The sequence below is a fragment of the Macrobrachium nipponense genome, chromosome 9 (genome assembly GCF_015104395.2).
Source record: "Macrobrachium nipponense isolate FS-2020 chromosome 9, ASM1510439v2, whole genome shotgun sequence".
NCBI classification, from domain to species: domain Eukaryota; kingdom Metazoa; phylum Arthropoda; class Malacostraca; order Decapoda; family Palaemonidae; genus Macrobrachium; species Macrobrachium nipponense.
In genome coordinates this window covers 53313233-53334096 of record NC_061110.1, presented here as the reverse complement: position 1 = coordinate 53334096, position 20864 = coordinate 53313233, and the positions used below count along the sequence as shown (strand labels likewise).

Genomic DNA, 20864 nt, shown 5'->3' with positions numbered 1-20864 from the left:
TCTTTCCACTAGAGTCAGCTCTAAGAATATATACGCACAGAAACATCACTCGGGTCTGTGAAGTAATGGAAATGTCTTATTATAAGTTTCATACGATTAATTCTAAGGTTTATCACAATTGAATTGTAACCAATATAGATGGGCTACTGCATTTCAGTGTTTGATGACAAATATCTTCAGGACTGCTGTAAAATAAAAGATCTTTTGCATGGAGAACCTAACAGTACCCACAGATCTGGTGTTAGGCAAACGAGCCATGTAAATGCACAGTGTAATAATTGTATCTTGTAATACAGAATATTATTTTATTTTTTCATCCTCTACATTGTAAACGCCTAGTCATTTAATTAACTGTGTTCATCAGGGGAATATGTAAAAGCAACATCTGTCCAAGGCAAGCTGAAGACTCTCTCTGATAGAGGTATTTACCGATACTGTACGTCAGACTCCCATGAGTCAATTACTGAAGGATGCTGCTGCATCATTGCTTCACCGACACGTGCAAAGGACATCTAAACATGGCTTTTGTCACAAGCTACAACAACAACACTTGCAAGAGGAAAGAACACTATAAAACCCATAACATTCCATTTATTATCTTCTGACTATATAAAAATCACAGAATCAAGGGAATTTATGCCTTTTACATATTTATTTAGGATACAATCATAGCATTAAAAACTAGAACAGCATTTCTCTGAACTGTGCTGTCATAAAAACAAGAGCTACATTAAACTTGGTGTCGAGTCAAAACTCACTCTTCTTCAAAATTTCAAAGATGCCATGAAATAGTCATAATCAAGTTACTATTCTTCAACATGAGCAGACACATCTATGGAAGAAGCCACGAAAAAGAAGAAGAAGAAGAAGAAAAGATTGAAGGCCATCAAGCTCTGAGTTTCCCTTAAGCTCAGTGAAAATGTCAAGAAGGCGAGTAAGTCCTCCGTCATCCCCGCTGTCCTGGGAGATGAAAAGCGAAGCAATCGGAGTCTCATCAACAACAGAAGCTCCTAATCCAGCAATGAATCAGCTAACTTTCTATACTTTGACACTGTCAAGTAAGCATCCATGAAAATTCCTAAAGGTATGGAGGTTAACAAAAGATTGTTTTGCGCAAAATGCTGGTTAAAAGAAAGAGAGAGAGAGAGAAAAAAAAACTGGATTCTAGACTGAAATAATTCATTTCGATCACCTCCTAATTGTTACATCCTGTCAAAGAGCAACCGAAGTTCACAGCCAGAGTCTCCACTATTTTAGTCTGTCGACATTTTTACTGAAAGTGAGCATATTTTTACGGTCATCAATACAAATAAACGTTTTTTCTCATTTGTTATTGATATAAAATGTTATGACAAACAGTCCAAGTAAAACATATATTAATAGCATCCGTCTCGCGGGTATCAATAAATCCTTTATCCTGAAAGATTTCTGTTACATATAATAATAATAATAATAATAATAATAATAATAATAATAATAATAATAATAATAATAATAATAATAATAATAATCATCATCATAATAATAATAAAAGATACAAAATCAAGGAAACCAGTTCGACTGAAGCAACCAAATAAAAAAATAAAAAAAATCGAATCAAAGTAGTAGATACAGTGCCCCATAACTCCTCAGCACCCTTGAGACCTAAGTCCTATTCATTGGCACAACTGCAATATGAACTCCAGTGATCAATTTCCCCCTTATATCAAAGTTAACAATTTACCTGATGCTCAACACAGACTGACACTTCAGAATAAATAGAGTACAGAATATAATTTGTTTTACAACTTTTAGTACAGATATATTTGAACTTAAGTTCATCTTTCAATTGAAAAGAAAGCGAGAAAGGATTTCAGTTCCAGTCTCCTTGTCAATCACCAGTCATTGTCAGCTACAGAAATCGCAATACTGTCATAATCACGGCTAACAATACCCCGCCATTGCCGGTTTTCCCTCCTTTCTGACACCTTAGGATACCGGAACTGAAACTATCCCAATATTTAGCCTCTAGCGAACCTCCATTTCTGTAGTTAAGCCATAGATCATTTTAACCTACCGAGAAGCACATTTAAAATCAATGAAAACTCAGCTGCAACTTTTAACAGAAAGGCATTGGAGGTGAAGCACTGCTGAGGAGGGCAGTTTCATCAATTCCGTAAAGTTTATGAAAGCCACGAGTCGTGGTCATAATCACTAGAGCATTACACAAAAGTTGTCATACATTATAAGCAGCTGTGTTAACCTCATTTGAAAACTGCATGACCAAAACGTTCCTCAGAAGACCTTTCAATCAAAAACGCATTAGTATTTGACATTACGAGAATCACAGAGAAAGCCGATATTTATTTATCAGAAACTTAACCGTAAACTTTTTCCAGTACCTTAAATTACCAATTCGTTTTGCTTGCGTCAAGCACCGACTAGAACACATTAAAAAATAGTCAGAATTTAAAACTTTTAAGTAGTATGGACGTATACCAAGAAAGACCATTTGTCAGCCATATCACCTGGAATGATGTAGAAGAACTTGAATCTTAAGGTTCCTAATGTCTAATTTCTCCAGAGCTTTGAAAAACACCGAATCTTATATTGTAATTCAGTTGCAATGCTTTTGTGTGCACATAAGGTATGTATTTAAAAGTGCATATGTTTATATATGCATATGTGAAACAGTGGTAACAAAAACCTAAAATCACGGACAAAATTCACGTTAGACTTTCATCTTCCTTTTTTATCAAGATGTTTCCTCATAACGCCTCTATAATTATTTGCACACATTCTCTTATCGCTGGATGCTGGCATCACTGTTTACTTTTCCCTTTTTGACCAAGAATCGTTGCATCGGGACCTTCCAGAATCCTAATAAATTTATTAGATCACCCATTTCTTCTTCATGCACATAACATCTCATTGGCTGACAGTAATGCGAACCTGGATGTCAAGATCCCAAAAACAATGGTGGGTATGCTCGACTCATCTTTGTTTCATCTTTCTATTCAAAAGCAAAATCTTAACAGCTCAAGATGAGCTAATTACTTTTTCAATGTTTGTGGCATCACGACCGATATATCAAAGAGACGCGTCTGGTGAAAGAACTGCTGAATTCACTCGGCTGTTTCTGTGCAGTCTTTGCTGGCAGTCTTTCTTTCATCGCAACTACGAACCCTGCACCTTTCCTCTAAAGCTTACTAAAATATGTCACATTAAGATAAGCAAAGACTATTCTGTAGATAAAGAGATTATGCAGAGTGTTACAGGTTCACAAATTTTCATCACATAGCTAATGAAATGGCACTTTGTAAAAGCACAAGTTTTAGGTTTATCTTTAATACATTTCACATTTTAGCTAAAAAAAGTATGACTATCATTTACATATTCACGAAAGATCATTCTATAGGAAAATACTTTTTTCATTATAGAATATGCTATAGTCTCAAAGTGCTTTAGAATGTTCATATAAAGATATTGTTATTGAAAGTATGCTCTACTCAATAACTGCAGCTGGGGCAAAGGATCCTCATAGAAGTGGGCCGACCAACTTGTACGTAATGTCGGCAGGGCGAGCGGGAGCCGGGAAGGGACGAGGCCAGGTTTCTGGAGCCTTCCTTCTTACATCCAGACTCGCTTTCGTGAATTTCCACCTGAAAAGTAAGAATTCGTCAATTTCTGACCTGTTGTAGGACATTAAAACAAAATTACAGTTTGAGATCGTAAACGGAAGTAAATATTTATTCACTCTTGAGGTAATCCAATTTTTTGAGATATACATAATAAGAGCTTCTTTTGTAGGCTGTGATTAACAGGCGGTCATTCGACCCAAGTGAGTTGACGTGACTGTGCATTTGATGCCACTGAGCAAATATGAACCAATACCCTAAGAAAGATGTATACTGAAGCCACATTTAAAAACCAACGAACTTTATTCAAACTGAGGAATTACAGTACGATTCCTAGTCCAAGTGTAAAATCCCATTTGGATGGAAGAACAGCAGATGCTACCAAAGCGCATATAGTCTGCCCACAGATGTAACTAACCATAAAAGTTGGAGCTGTTTAGTTAAGAGAAATTGATCACCAACTGTCATGTTGGATAAAAGAGTTCTCGCAGCAACTACCGTTCAAACCTCGTGACAGGCTTTGCTTGGAACCTCCAATGTCCAAAGGTGGCAGGTCTCTCTCATGAGTTAGTGATACGTCAATTAGGCTTTGAAATGATAAAGGGCATCCTGAAATTAACCTTGAGCAATTCAACCCTCGCTACAAATTTTGGTGCACTTGTCAATGTATAAAAGACGAAAGACGACTGCATGCGCCAAGAAAAAAGAATGTTTGTCGGCAGCCATCGCTGGCCAGGCCATCAAGTCAGTCCATGACGGGTTCAAAGACATAAATGCCTACCTGTGTGTGTGTGTGTGTGTGTGTACACACGAGGTTACATATAAATGTGTATGTGTGATTGTGCTAGGGGATGGATGACAAAATAACAAAGGTAAAGTGACAATCTGGAGAAACATTTGTAAAATAAGGGATAATATGAAAAATTAAACACAATAAACTATGAGATTTTGAGTCATATAACTGCTCTGCAAAACGAATGACGATTAAGTAATTAAGTAAAAACGATATTTTCACTACCTCTGAAGAGCTGGTAATATGAGGTATAGTCTAAAGGTTAAAATAGATCGAGGAAAAATTTCAATTACCGAGGAAATTTGGTTATTCTGAAATTGAATATCTTGTGCGGTTTAGATAGGTTAGGAGCAAAATATAATAGCTTTTCTTTCTTTAACTTCCAATTTCAGTGCAGTCTATATGAATCATACTAATAACCTTTCAATGTTGCTGAAAGTTCTGTTTCAATTCTAAATACAAATCAATTAGTAAAGAACACTTCAGAGACGGTTAGATGCGAAGGTATAGAGCCGAGGAGCAGACACTGTTGTGCAGCAGCATCATTTCATTAAAAGTAACAGGTAAACTCACGTCTTCTGCACCACTTCCCAGTGAAGCCTTCTTTACAGATGCAGTTCGTGCCACTACAGGATCCATGACGACATTTCCTGGAGCAACGAATGAGAGACAAGGCACCAATGTTGTGCCCAGTGACGACTTCACAATGGTCTCCAGCAAAGCCTCGAGGACACCTGCATTTGTTGACATTTCGGCATCGACCTCCGTTGATGCAGGGAATGACACATTTACCTGATGATGGAATTCGTGGTTAAATGGAAGCTGATGCTGAACGCATGATTTTGGACAAAATTTCGAGACAACTATGTAATGTGTAATGATCTGATGATCAATGCTTATATCACAGTTTTTCCACTAAGGTTTCTGAAATAGTCATTCAGGTATTTTTAACTTGCACAGGTGTAATATTTTACCCAGTGGAAAATGTGGGATTGAAATATATGTGCAGCAATTAAGAACTGTAGTACCTCTTCACTGTTTACTGCAGTCTGTATGCACAAAAAAACACAGAAAATCATGAGAGGTGCCGGCACAAAGGAAGTTCTTTACCCTTCTTCTCGATAGATTGTATTTGCTTGTCATCAGAAGCAAAAGATGACAAAATTTTAATTTAGAGCAAACTACAACAATATTTTACATGAAAGCCCAACTCTCCCCTGTCAGTGGACAAAGGATGACGCCGAATGCTTTGTGCACTGCCTGGTTTTTTACAAAGCTGAAGCTTGAAAGCCTATCAGCGGAAAACTTTTAATCACCTCCAGATCTGTCTATGAATCTACTCTTTGTCAGATTCATACCTAAAGCGGAGAGTAATGAAGCCAAGATGATATAGAATTCACAAACTGTTGATTTGTAATAAAAATTCATTTTTGTCACTTACTGAATTCACACCGGTTTCCATAGTAACCCCTTGGGCAGGCACACGTGTCTTTCTGGATACACTTTCCTCCGTTTTCACATTTTTCACGACATATACCTGCCATGGGAAGAGTAGCTTCAACATTCTTATAATCGTTAGCAAAACACTGATAAGAAACAAAATATGACTGAAGGACTGAATAATGATAGAGTTCTTTGGGAGTCACTTTAGCACATACTTTGAAAAGAAAAAGAAAATGAAAGGAAGGAAGGAATAAAGAAAAAGGAAAACTCACCTCCTTCACAGTGACGCCCCTGATACCCGGGAGGACACGTGCATCGCCCGGGAGTCGTGCAAGTGCCCCCATTCATACACTGGGGGTAACAAAGTGCTGTGTTACAATAAGGTCCCATATACCCCTCAGGGCACTGGCATTTGCGACCCACATCGCACACTCCGCCATTTTCACACTTCTCATCACATTCCGGGTCAACACCTGTTGGGAAAAGGAAGATTCACACGGCGAACACTAAAAGTAGTTGGGCCTAACATACTGAAAACCATCCATTCAGCTTTATCTCATCTCATAACAATTGTGTTCAGCTCAGAGAATTCTCAAGCAAAAGCCGTCGGGATTAAACTTAGAGACCTCCTATTCCAAGGAATTGTATTGATGCTTTGATTTATATGTGTGTTTACATACATACATATTAATAATACAGTATATATATATATATATATATATATATATATATATATATATATTATAGGTACGGGGATACGGAAGGACATGGCACATTACATGATTCTTTATTGCTAGCGACGTTTCGAGACAAAGTCCCATCTTCAGGCTAAAGGCAAGAAATAAATATTACACCATTACCAAACAATTAGGAATGTTAACGTAAAATTATTATAAATTAAAGTATTTCTAAGTAAAATTACGAATTAAAAAATCTCAAAGAATGAGTATTACATCAATACATAACATATTCAAGAAAAGGAATGTAAAATCATAAAAAAATAAATATTTCCAAGTAAAATTACGAATAAAAACGTTAAACAGAATATATGTATATATAAATAAAAAATATTTAAAAATGAGGAAAATACCTTGCTCAAGCAGAGTCCCGCTGTTCCGTGTCAGGACGGTGGAAAAAAAGTCAAGAAGAGGCAAAGAACAAAGTGACGTGTCTTTATGCTATATACAAAGGTACTGAGGTAGTATATAGCATAAAGACACGTCACTTTGTTCTTTGCCTCTTCTTGACTTTTTTTCCACGTCCTGACACGGAAACAGCGGGACTCTGCTTGAGCAAGGTATTTTCCTCATTTTAATATTTTTAATATTTATATATCAATATCTGTTTTAACGTTTTTATTCGTAATTTTACTTGGAAATATTATTTTTTTATGATTTTACATTTCCTTTTCTTGAATATGTTATGTATTGATGTAATACTCATTCTTTGAGATTTTTTAATTCGTAATTTTACTTAGAAATACTTTAATTTATAATAATTTTACGTTAACATTCCTAATTGTTTGGTAATGGTGTAATGATTTATTTCTGCCTTTAGCCTGAAGATGGGACTTTGTCTCGAAACGTCGCTAGCAATAAAGAATCATGTAATGTGCCATGTCCTTCCGTATCCCCGTACCTATTTCATCGAGGATTAGCCCACCAGCGATGAAGAATATATATATATATATATATATATATATATATATTTCCTGTTAAACAGGATACGTCTCAAGTATAAAAGGCCCTCTAAAACACTCTGGTGTAATGCTAGGACCATATTTCGGTGGAAATCAGTCCACCGAAATATAGTCCTTAGCTTTAGACTAGAGTGTATTAATGGGCCTTTTATTACTATATATATGATATATATATATATATATATATATATATATATATATATATATATATATAATAAGAGAACATATGGCACAAGAAAAGTGAAACAATGGAGTTCAAAGGCTTTGACCTGTACCCTATCACATTTTCAGGCAAGCTACATCAATTGGAACAAACGAACACCGTGACGACGACTCAGTCTTATCAACAACAACAACTAAGATTGAAAGTGTAAGTAATCATTTGAATGCATACAAAAGTCATTACATTTTATGTAGCCTTCGGGTGAGATCAGGTGTTAGGAATTTTAATGAACGAGCTCAGGTACCTAATGCAACGAGAGGCAAAAAAACCTGAACAAGGACGAGAGATTCTATTCTTTGGTTTCTCTTTTGAACTACCTCACATATTGTGTAGAACGAAGAATGGAGTGCAGAGCGCGCAGACATAGACTAACATTAATATCAATTTGGTCTGTTAGTTGAGTAATGCAGAGTCAAGGATATTTCTTGACAATATTCTTACATGTTGTAATTATACTCCTATTGGACGAATCAGTGCTCTGTGATTATTTGCATGGTTACACAGAAAGAGCATTATTCTTTTTAGCCAGCTGTAAGTAAATATTTGTGTTGATTTATTCAGACACTGAATTCTATATTTACTGGTCCGAATAAAAGAACCGCAATTCATGTGTGGCATTCTATTAACAACATTGCTACTCTAGTGAGGACAATTTCCCATGAGCATGGTTTCACAGTGTTATCTTATGAAAAGTGACAACTATACTGAATATTTTCAACAATATATCTATTGTCGCAAAGTAAATAAAATAAGGCAAAATGTAACCATAATGCGTGTAAACATTTTCTAAATTAGTCGTAGTTGATAGCGTCATATAAAGTTGGTTTATGTGTATTATTTATGCATATATTACTAAAACACACATATAACAATATTCTATATATATATATATACTAATATATATATATATAGTATATATATATTATATATATATTATTATATATTGCTACTTTCAAAATGCATGTTTCCCCTCTTTGAAATGTCTTGTAGATTGTGTAACATTTTTTCAGATTCCTAGATAGCTTAGAATAGATTGTTTTAGAATGTGTGTTCAGATTTCGCATTAACGTCTTGTAAAAGAATATATATATAACATAAAGAGAGAGATCCTTGTCTTTTCAAAGCTGCAAATGTTTAACTTTTATGTCAGCACTTTAAAATTAGAGTCTGCGAGATCCGTTTGCTTCCCTGCTCTGTCAGCGCGTTTGATAGCGAGCTCGTTGTCTCAAAAACATGTCAATCTTTAATTATCGTTTACCCCTCCCTTTGTTTCAATCGGGTACGTATCTGTTGAGCAGTCTTGTCTTGTATGTGTATGTATTTGCCAAGTCCCACGTGGATGTTCTGCACCTTTTTGTATGTAAGATTGCATCAGATTTCAGAACTTTCTGGAAGCATTCGTGACAAATACGTTTGTGTCATCTGCCTAGTCGAATTTCCATAAAGGAAGAGATATTCATTCGATCTTAAGACCTCGAGGCAGTTAGATCTCCCTCTCTCTCTCTCTCTCTCTCTCTCTCTCGCTCTCTCTCTCTCTCTCTCTCTCTCTCGCTCTCTCTCTCTCTCACTCGACATCGAGATTATTTTAACGTAACGTAAATTGGTCACTCATAACTTGTGAGAATTCTATATTTGATAATTTCTTAGAATTTATTTAGTGTTATTTAGTTTCTTTTGTGGAATCTGAACAAACATTTCGTAACGGCGCCTTGTTTTTGTGAAAGTGTAATATACAAGCTGCAGCAAAAGAGAAAGAAACTGGTATACGAGGTAAAGTGTTGTATATTTTTATTAGTTGCAACTAATAATTGTTAGGAACAGTGAATAACTAATAATGGATAGGGAGTGTGTTTAACTAATAATTGATAGGAACTGTTGTCTGTTACGAAGGTTTGGTAAAAACTGTTGGTTAGTATTTTTGAATGAAAAAAGATTCACACTTTTACACATTGCTGATATTTTTGTGTGTGTCTGTTCCATTGTTTGTGCACTTATTCATTTTCTTATTGAAGTGTGTCTTTTTGTTTTATATTTTCATTTGCATTCACAATTTAATTGACTTAGTATTTTCATGCGTTTATCATTGCACATTTAATTAAATTTAACACTTGTGAATGGATTTGCATTTACTTAGAATTCTTTTCAAGTTTTATTGTTGTTTAGCACTTGTGAATTAATTTCAAATTTTCAGTTATTGCCTAACACTTTTGAATTTTGATTGAGTTAATTTTCTTGAATTTTGTGATAAAATAATTTTGATTTAATTTTTACTTAATTTGATTTAAGAATTAATTAAACTTTACTTTGTTTTCAAGTAACAGTAATTTTCCCTGATATGTGAATTTTCACTTATAAATTTTGAATTAATAATAAATTTTTGTATTTAAAATTTTTATAAGTGTTTTCTTTATCTTACAACCAGTAAAAATAATATATTTAATTTATGATTATATTCATGTTAGGTAGAAACATAGAGTGGTAATTGATTTGCTTTCCTTCAATTTAATTGAAGTGACTTAGAACCAGGGAAGTACTTAGACTTCTGAATCAGGGAAATACTTAGAGTTTGAAAGTTGTTGATGGAGTGATGGCCCTTGATTAATTTAATTACTTACAAGATTACCTCACACCTGTTTTGATGAACTTAGTCTGATTTTCTGCAATACTGGTAAGTGTTAAGGGATCACTGTTGCCTTTAGTGTATTCAGTCGTTTAAACGTGTTATGAGGGTTCAGGTGTCTGGCGTTTGTGAGGTAATAATTGATAAATGGTAACCAGATACTTGGCACTTCGTAACATTGTTTAATGGTGCCCAGAGACCCGGGAAAGCAGATTTCATTATCACTCTAGAATATACTGGTGGTGTTAGGAATATATTTTGTTAGGAGAGTGACCATATAATTTTGTTTTGCATTTATTGTATTGAATTGTAAATTGATAACTTAGAGGAAAATGGCTCAGTTCAATGTTCAGGAATTTTTAGCAGCTCCTTCCGTCCAAGTTTTGTCTGAAACCACTCTGTCTAGAGCACAGTGGAGCGCTTTAGCAGAACAGCATGGGGTGGTTATGTGTCTACTAGTATGGTAAAGGCACAAATAAGATGTATTGCTATGGAATCATTGATAAACTCTGGTAGAATAACTGATGAAGATGAGTTAGAATTGGCTCAAGAGTTGTTGAATGTAGCACGTGCTGATCTCATAAATAAGCAAGCAGAAAAGAAAGAGAAAAGTGATGCAGAGTTAGAGCTTAGACGCATTGAAGCAGAACGAGAATTTGATTAAGCTAAAAATGCTTGCTGAAAAAGAGAGAATGCAAGCTGAAAGAGAAAGAATAGACAGGGAAAAACAAGAAAGAGAGAAAGAGAAGAAGAAAAAGCAGCAGAGAGGAAAGAGAAAGAATAAAAGAGGAAAGAGAAATCGCAAGACATGAAAGGGAAATGGAATTAATAAGAGCTAGATCCACATTACCTGTAACACCGTCTAACCCTAACCAAGGTAATCAAGACCCTGTATTTGATGTAGTGAGAGTACAGAAGTTAATCCCTAAGTTTACTGAAGAAGCTCCAGATGAGTTTTTGATCACTTTGAGAAAAGTGGCTTCAGGTATGGGATGGCCAGAGGATAAATGTCAGTTTTTGCTACAAAGTGTCTTGATTGGTTAAAGGGAGAAGTGCTTATCTAGCCTTAACAGCTGATCAGTGTAAAGACTACAAGGTACTTAAACACAGTGTGCTACAAGTTTACCAGATGACCCCAGAGTACTACAATGAGAGATTCAGAAATTTAAGAAAAGATGAGAAGGGAACCTTCTTAGATTATGCTTACAAAGTGAGAAGGTGTTTCAAACGTTGGGTAGAAGCTGCTAAAGTTAAAACTTTTGATGAGTTAGAGAGTTACTTGTTCTTGAACAGTATCTTAAGGGAATTCCTGAAACATATAAGAGCCTATTTAAGAGAGAGAGAAGTGAAGAAACTTGACAAAGCCGCTACACTTAGTGAAGATTACAATATAATCAGTAGCAAACGTAATTACAATGTCAAGTACCAGAGTCAACTACGCCCAGGTTTTAAGTCTTATCCAAATAACAGGAACAAATTTAATGGGAAACCTTCAAGTGATACTACTAAGAGTACACAAGGAAATACAGCTCAGCAAATTAATGTGAAATCCTCATCCAGTTTTCAAGACAGTTACAGAAACCTAATGTTGTCTGTTTCAAGTGTGGAAGAGTAGGACACTACAGTCAAGAGTGTTACCGGAATCAACAGCAGTCAAAACCAGTTAGTCAAGTTGTGAAACAAACTACGAAGAGCAGTGTGGGAAAGAATCAGACTCCAGAGAAGAATGAAACTAAACAAGCTGAAATGTTTAGCAACCAGTGGAAATGTTTTTTTACCTCAAGCAGTGAGTGGCTAAGCAGTGTGGAGGCTTTTAAGCCCATATATCTATGAGGGTATGCTGTCAACTCAAGAAGGAAGTATGCAGGTACCAGTCAAGATATTATGTGATACAGGGAGTAACCATAGTGTGGTAGTACGTGGTTCTCACCCTCAGTTGGAGAAGAGTCTCACAGGAGATTCAGTTATTTTGAAGGGTATAGGAGGAGAGGAAGTAACTCCTATATGCCGCTTACACCTGTCATGTGAATTGGTGACAGGGAATGTTGATTTTGCTGTAAAGGACTCACTGGCTGTGGAAGGTATACATGTTCTGTTGGGGAATGAAGTTGGTGGTGTGCCATTTATTCCTTGTCCTGTAGTGACAGACAAACCATTGAGGATTAGTCCTACAGAAGAGTTGGAGAAGAATAAACCCCCACCAACCTGTTTCCTAGTTGTGTAACTACCAGAAGTATGAAGAGGACTATGACTGTAAGTGAAGAAACTGAGGATTTACACACCCAAGAAGGATCAAGTGAAGGATCTTTGTGCTTAGAAGAATTATTCCAGGGAAGTGAAGTTTCCCATAGTGCTGACCAAGAAGAGATTTCCCAAGAAGATGAAGAAGAAGACGACGACAAAGAAGAAGAAGAACCTGATGTTCCTGAAGAGACTCCGAGTAGTCAAAGTGTTGCTGAAGACAGTAGTGAAACTACAGTAGCTGAGTTAGCAGATATTGAGAATTCAACCCTTGAAGTTGGTCAAGTGACAAGAGAGAAGCTGATGGACTTGCAGAAGAAGGATGCATCGTTAACTGATTTGTTCTTCAGAGTTGTTGATTGAGAAGAGATGCAACAAACTCCTACCTGTTACTATCTGAAGGAAGGTTACTGATGAGGAAGTATAGACCTACAGATATACCAGGAGATGCTGTATGGGGCGAATATCATCAAATTTTGATTCCCATATCCATTGAGAAAGCAAGTGGTTGCAGTAGCTCCCCTATGAGTCTGGACATATGGGAATCAGGAAGACTGTGGAGAAGATCATGAAATATTTTTTCTGGCCTGGACTTCACAGAGATGTTAGCAGTTCTGTTGTGAGTGTCATACTGCCAGATAGCTGGAAAACCGAATGAAACCATCAAGAAAGCCCCCCTACAACCTATAGAAGTTAGAGGAGAACCCTTTAGCAAAGTGATTATTGATATGGTTGGACCATTGCCGAAGACAAAGAAAGGAAATGAGTATTTGTTGACATTAATGTGTCCAGTGACAAGGTATCCAGAAGCAATCCCTGTTAGAAACATATCTGCCAAGGTAGTTGCTGAGAAACTTGTGGAGTTTTTCTCAAAGTGGTATACCAGAAATTGTACAAAGTGATAGAGGAACGAACTTTACTTCCAAGTTGTTCCAGGAGTGATGAATTTGTTAGGGGTGAAACAACAGTTATCAACCGCTTATCATCCAGAAACTCAAGGTGCCTTGGAAAGGTTCCACCAGACATTGAAAAGTATGCTGACAAAGTATTGTTTTTTTTTTCTGAGTCAGGAAGAGAATGGGATGCTGGTTTACCATTAATGTGTTGAAGTTAGGAATGCTTATCAAGAAAGTATGGGATGTTCACCTAATGAGATGATTTTTGGAAGAGAAGTGAGAGGACCGTTGGAAGATTCTTGCAGAAAATAAGGGAAGAAAATCAAGAGAAAAGCCAAGCAGAGTATGTGAAGAACTTAAGGAAGAGGTTGAAAGAGATTAGAAAATCTCTTCGAAAACTTGAAAATGAGTCAATATAAAAATGAAAAGTGAGATTTGATGCTAAGACTAAGCTGAGAAGTTTTTAGTGTTGGTCAACAAGTGTTAGTGTTCTTACCTGTCAAGAGATTTCCCCTCACTAATAAATTTCAAGGTCCTTACAAGATAATTCAGAAGTTAAGTGATAGAACTTATGTGATTGATACACCAGAAAGAAGAAGAAAACAAAGGAAGATACATGTGAACCTCTTGAAACCTTATTTCTCAGAAACTAAAACTGAAACTGTGTCAGTAACCCAGACAACTTTATCTACAGAAGACGATGATGGCTACGAATTGGAGCTGCAAGCAAGATGAATAATTCTTCAATTTTGGAAAATTTGGAGGATAAACTGAAACATCTGAGGTGTTGAACAAGGTGAAGACTTAAGTGACGTAATTAGAAGTTTTCCAGAAATTTTTTCAGATGTGCCTAGACGTACTGATCTGACCAAGCATGAAATCAAGATTCAAGAAGATGGAAAACCTTTCAAGCAAAGAGCCTATCGCTTATCACCGTATCATCGAGATGTTTTGAAGAAAGAAGTTGAATATTTGCTGCAACATGGATTAGCAGAACCCAGTTCAAGTCACTTCAGTTCTCCATGTGTGTTGGTGAAGAAACCAGATGGTTCATTTAGGATGTGTACTGATTATAGGAAGCTGAATTCTATCAGTGTGGCTGATATTATCCTTTGCCTCTTATAGATCAGTTACTTGATAATATTGGGCAAGCCAAGTTTGTTTCCAAGATAGACTTGTTGAAAGGATATTATCAAATTCCCTTAGATGAGAATGCGAAGCTGCTGTCAGCTTTTATTACTCCTTTTGGACTATATCAGTATACTGTTCTGCCGTTTGGTCTGATGAATGCACCCGCAACATTTCAACGAGTGATGGATCAACTGTTAGGATCAATAGAAGGAGTAGGTGTATACCTAGATGACATCGTGATTTACTCTACAAACGTGGGAAGAACATCTGAAGATTCTGAAGAAAGTTTTCAAGAAACTACAAGAAGCAGGATTAAACAATCAACTTAGAGAAGAGTGAGTTTGGAAAGGCAACTGTACAGTATCTTGGGTTGAAGTTGGGAAAGGCCTTCTTGCTCAGTAAATGCTAATGTAGAAGGTATCCGTAAGGCTACCCCACCTACTACCAGGAAACAGCTACCGAGATTTTTAGGCATGGCTGGTTTCTATCGTCGTTTTGCCCAAATTTCTCAGCTGTAGTAGCTCCCTTGACAAGACTTCAACTAGTCCCAAAAAGCTAAGTTTTATTTGGACTCCAGAGTGTCAAGAATCCTTTGAGAAGGTAAAAGCCATTTAACTTCAAGACCAGTACTTCAAGCTCCAGACTTCGACAAGAAATTTGTGATACAAGTTGATGCCTCAGACTGTGGTGTTGGGAGCTGTTTCTACTTCAAGAAGATGAAAAATAATATCTACCATCCTGTATGCTTCATGTCTACAAAATTGAAAAAACATCATGAAAGTATATTCGACAATTGAAAAGGAAACTTTAGCCTTAATCACTGCATTGAAAAATTTGAAGTGTATGTGAATAGACCTAGGAATGAAGAAATTTTAGTGTTTTCCGATCACATCCACTATCATTTATCCAGAAAATGAAAAACCATAATCAAAGACTGACCAGGTGGTCTTTGTGCCTGCAACAGTATAATTAAGAGTGCAGCACATTAGTGGCAAAAAACAATGTAGTTGCTGATTATTTATCTCGTTGCGAATCGGTTGGATTCAAACACCGTGATAAAAAATCTTCTGGGGGGAGGTATATTATATATTGCTACTTTCAAAATGCATGGGTTTCCCCTTTTGAAATGTCTTGTAGATTGTGTAACATTTTTTTTCAGATTCCTAGATAGCTTAGAATAGGATGTTTTAGAATGTGTGTTCAGATTTCGCATTAACGTCTTGTAAAAGAATATATATAACGTAAAGAGAGAGATCCTTGTCTTTTTCAAAGCTGCAAATGTTTAACTTTTATGTCAGCACTTTAAAAACTTAGAGTCTGCGAGATCCGTTTGCTTCCCTGCTCTGTCAGCGCGTTTGATAGCGAGCTCGTTGTCATAAAAAACATGTCAATCTTAATTATCGTTTACCCTCCATTTCAATCGGGTACGTATCTGTTGAGCAGTCTTGTCTTGTACGTGTATATATTTGCCAAGTCCCACGTGGATGTTGCACTTTTTGTATGTAAGATTGCATCAGATTTCAGAACTTTCTGGAAGCATTCGTGACAAATACGTTTGTGTCATCTGCCTAGTCGAATTTCCATAAAGGAAGAGATATTCATTCGATCTTAAGACCTCGAGGCAGTTAGATCTCCCTCTCTCTCTCTCTCTCTCTCGCTCTCTCTCTCTCTCACTCGACATCGAGATTATTTTAACGTAACGTAAATTTGGTCACTCAAATAAACTTGTGAGAATTTCGTATTATTTGATTTATTTCTTAGAATTTATTTAGTTGTTATTTAGTTTCTTTTTGTGGGAATCTGAACAAACATTTCGTAACGGCGCCTTGTTTTTGTGAAAGTGTAATATACAAGCTGCAGCAAAAGAGAAAGAAACTGGTATACCGAGGTAAAGTGTTGTATATTTTTATTAGTTGCAACTAATAATTGTTAGGAACAGTGAATAACTAATAATGGATAGGGAGTGTGTTTAACTAATAATTGATAGGAACTGTTGTCTGTTACGAAGGTTTGGTAAAAACTGTTGGTTAGTATTTTTGAATGAAAAAGATTCACACTTTTACACATTGCTGATATTTTTTGTGTTTGTGTCTGTTCCATTGTTTGTGCACTTATTCATTTTCTTATTGAAGTGTGTCTTTTTGTTTTATATTTTCATTTGCATTCACAATTTAATTGACTTAGTTATTTTCATTTGCTTTATCATTGCACATTAATTAAATTTAACATTGTGAATTGATTTGCATTTACTTAGAATTCTTTTCAAGTTTTTTATGTTGTTTAGCACTTGTGAATTAATTTCAAATTTTCAGTTATTGCCTAACACTTTTGAAGTTTGATTGAGTTAATTTTCTTGAATTTTGTGATAAAATAATTTTGATTTAATTTTACTTAATTTGATTTAAGAATTAATTAAACTTTACTTTGTTTTCAAGTAACAGTAATTTTCCCTGATGTGAATTTCACTTATAAATTTTGAATTTAATAATAAATTTTTGTATTTAAAATTTTATAAGTGTTTTCTTTATCTTACACCAGTATATATTTAATTTAATTATGATTATATTCATGTTAGGTAGAAACATAGAGTGGTAATTGATTTGCTTTCCTTCAATTTAATTGAAGTGACTTAGAACCAGGGAAGTACTTAGACTTCTGAAATCAGGGAAATACTTAGAGTTTGAAAGTTGTTGATGGAGTGATGCCCTTTGATTAATTTAATTACTTACAAGATTACCTCACACCTGTTTTGATGAACTTAGTCTGATTTCTGCAATACTGGTAAGTGTTAAGGGATCACTGTTGCCTTTAGTGTATTCAGTCGTTTAAACGTGTTATGAGGGTTCAGGTGTCTGGCGTTTGTGAGGTAATAATTGATAAATGGTAACCAGATACTTGGCACTTCGTAACAATATATATATATTATATATATATATATATATATATATATATATATATCCAAGGGGGGCAGGGAAATGCACTATCCATATGCATTTTATTAAAATATGTGCCGACGTTTCACAACTTAACATAGTTGCATTTTCTAGGCTGCAAACAAGCGAACCTGACAATCAATGAACTAATAAAATCCGAATTACATATTATGATTAAATTAAAACATTCAGAATATAATTGCTAACACATTTACTTAAAAAAACAAGCAAATGGCTGGTGACAACCTACCCAGGAGGAAGTTAAAAACAAACTACTGTACTCGTATAGTTACAACGAGAGAGAGAAAAAAAAACAATAACAAACTCACAGACAGAGAAAATCAGCTCAACAAGACAATAAACAATTGTGTGGATGACGTTTGGGAGTGTAACGGTGGTACGGTCAATTTGATAATAATGGATTCCAGTATTGTCGTTTCTTAATGTACCTGTCCTACTATCGAAAAATCTTTATTGTCCATAAAAGTTTTACATATTTTTGTATGGTTTCTAATATTAGATTGTTCAGGGGTAGACAATCTGCTCCCAGTTCTGAAGCTGACCCTTCTGTGAGTATCAATGCGCTCTCGCAACAGCCTCTTCGTACATCCGACATAGATCCCCTGACTACATCTGGGGCACTTGTTCTTATATATAACGTTGGATGTAAACAATTTAATATTAGAAACCATACAAAAATAAAGATTTTTCGATAGTAGGACAGGTACAAAAAGAAACGACAATACTGGAATCCATTATTATCAAATTGATCGTACCACCGTTACACTCCCAAACGTCATCCACACAATTGTTTATTGTCTTGTTGAGCTGATTTTCTCTGTCTGTGAGTTTGTTATTGTTTTTTTTTCTCTCTCTCGTTGTAACTATACGAGTACAGTAGTTTGTTTTTAACTTCCTCCTGGGGTAGGTTGTTACCAGCCATTTGCTTGTTTTTTTAAGTAAATGTGCTAGCAATTATATTCTGAATGTTTTAATTTAATCATAATACGTAATTCGGATTTTATTAGTTTATTGATTGCCATGTTCGCTTGTTTACAGCCTAGAAAATGAAACTATGTGGAGTTGTGAAACGGCATACATTTTAATATAATGCATATGGATAGTGCCTTTCCCTGACCCACCTTGGATTGTTCTTCGAGCTGTTGCTCCGGAAATTTGAGTTTTATATATATATATATATATATATATATATATATATATATATATATATACATATATATGTGTGTGTGTGTGTGTGTGTTTTATGTTTGTATGTACGTATGAATGTATGTATGTATACGCACACACACACACATATATATATATATATATATATATATATATATATATATATATATATATATATATATATATATATATATATATATATATATATATATATATATATATATATATATATATATATATATATACATATGCAAGTACATATCAGAAAAAGGTAACAATGACGCCTAGCCAATAGCAGTATTTGCAGTCAGCGATTTTCCTTGACCAAGTTCGTGTGTCTGCCCTCACCAGGGAGGATCTTTCCAGGAGAGGATCACAAAAGCATAATCTTGGCCTTGTCTATCACGTTGAACCTTTTGTCAGTTTTCCCATCAAAGCTACTCATTCGGAAGGCTGATCAACGAAGCTTATATCTTATTAGTCATTCCACTGACTAATCTGGCTTCATTTTCATATAATAAAACTAGGGTTTAATATCTTTGTACAGGCCAATTCCAGTTCATATATCGTTATACTGTAGATTTGCGCATTCCAACACAATGCTACTGAAAACAAATGAATCCACTGGTTTAGTTTTTGTTATTCTAGTTTATTTTGATCATTTAGATTTTTTATCTACTTGATTCCCTTTGAGGTTCCTTTTCTCAGTTTTAGTTGATATCAATATTTCTGGTTCCTTACTGAACTGCTCTCCATCATTAAATTTCTTCACTAGTAAGAGTAAACACAGGCGTCAATGCTTTCAAGGCAACACTAAACCACAGAGAGAGAGAGAGAGAGAGAGAGAGAGAGAGAGAGAGAGAGAGAGAGAGAGAGAGAGAGAGAGACTCGTTTTCTCTTTTTTGGTATTTTTCAACGAGCCTTTTCTGTCATTTCTTGTGTCCAATCACTTCTTGAATATATGATCAAAATGTCTTGTAAGCAGATTATTAAAGTGGAAGATGTTCTTACCTTTATGGAATGCACGCAATTTCATGCTTAATTAAGCTTTGTGACTGCAGCCAGGAGAAAAGGAGTGAACCCCAATGAAAGGCTCCAAAACACTGTGTGGGCAGAATGTCGTTTATCATTGTTGTTGTCAAAGAGCATCAGGATGTGTTTACCGAGTTGGTGGTTTCCACGATAACGATAACGTGGCGTCAGACTTCAGCCCCATAGTCTAAGAGGATTTTCACTTCGGTGTACAAGAGGGTAAATGATTCTTTTGGCTACTTCTAACTAAATATCTATGTTGATCTGTTCGGATATTCAAACCCTTACTTACAGAGTGGGCAGTTATGAAAGATTCCAAGTTGATGACGAGAAAGACTATATCCTTCATTTTTGCCACGTTTACAGAGCACGCCCCGACCAACCAATTTACTTGTGTAAAAGAAACATAATTTTTATGATTGATGTTTGACCATACTCTACATCAACTTGGGTTGTTCGTTTCAAAATCTTAGACCTAAATGAGTGTCATGAAGAGCAGATTGCTGAACATTTCTGAAAATATACATACTGCTTGTATTATCCACATATTCCATGAATGTTAAATTTATTCATCAGCAACCCAAACAGATTCAAGGTTTTAGTTTCAGTACACCATGCAGGCATCAGGCTGCCACAGGGGCCTTCAGGACATATAGATACTAGTACAGGTCGCAAAGATTACTAAACTCACTTAGATATTATGAAGTTCATTCTAAATCTACCCAAAGTCTGGTTTAGGGTGAAAAAGTTGGTTTGGTGAGAGATTTTAATGTATCTAGATATGAAATACTTCCGGTTTCTTCAATCACTCAGTTTCTTCAATCACAGATTATGAACCTGATATGGAAATCCTTGATAACAGTAAATCATATGCAGTCCCCATACGTTGAATTATTTCTGTGTATATACAAACATATATTGTATGTGCTTCTTTGATAAGTAAATTAATAAAGAACATTTTACAATAGGGATTTTCTTTCTCTCCCACCAGCTGCCTCTCTCAGTTCCTGATGAAAGGGATTCTGACGTTTAAGTCTATTCCTACTAA

General features: G+C 35.4%; 1 protein-coding gene across 5 annotated transcripts in view; it reads right to left on the bottom strand.

Annotated features, from left to right (window-relative positions):
- Positions 1 to 576: 576 nt before the first annotated feature.
- LOC135218287 (uncharacterized) overlaps positions 577 to 20864 on the bottom strand; it is a 49669-nt gene continuing 29381 nt past the window's right edge. For all 5 annotated transcript variants that reach the window (XM_064254496.1, XM_064254500.1, XM_064254497.1 and 2 more), the window contains exons 8-11: positions 6126 to 6326; positions 5852 to 5947; positions 4984 to 5202; positions 577 to 3641 (exon numbers count right to left, since the gene is read on the bottom strand). In XM_064254496.1, the coding sequence (XP_064110566.1) occupies positions 3610 to 3641; positions 4984 to 5202; positions 5852 to 5947; positions 6126 to 6326 (548 nt within the window). In that variant the 3' untranslated portion in view covers positions 577 to 3609. The remainder of the gene's footprint in view (positions 3642 to 4983; positions 5203 to 5851; positions 5948 to 6125; positions 6327 to 20864) is intronic.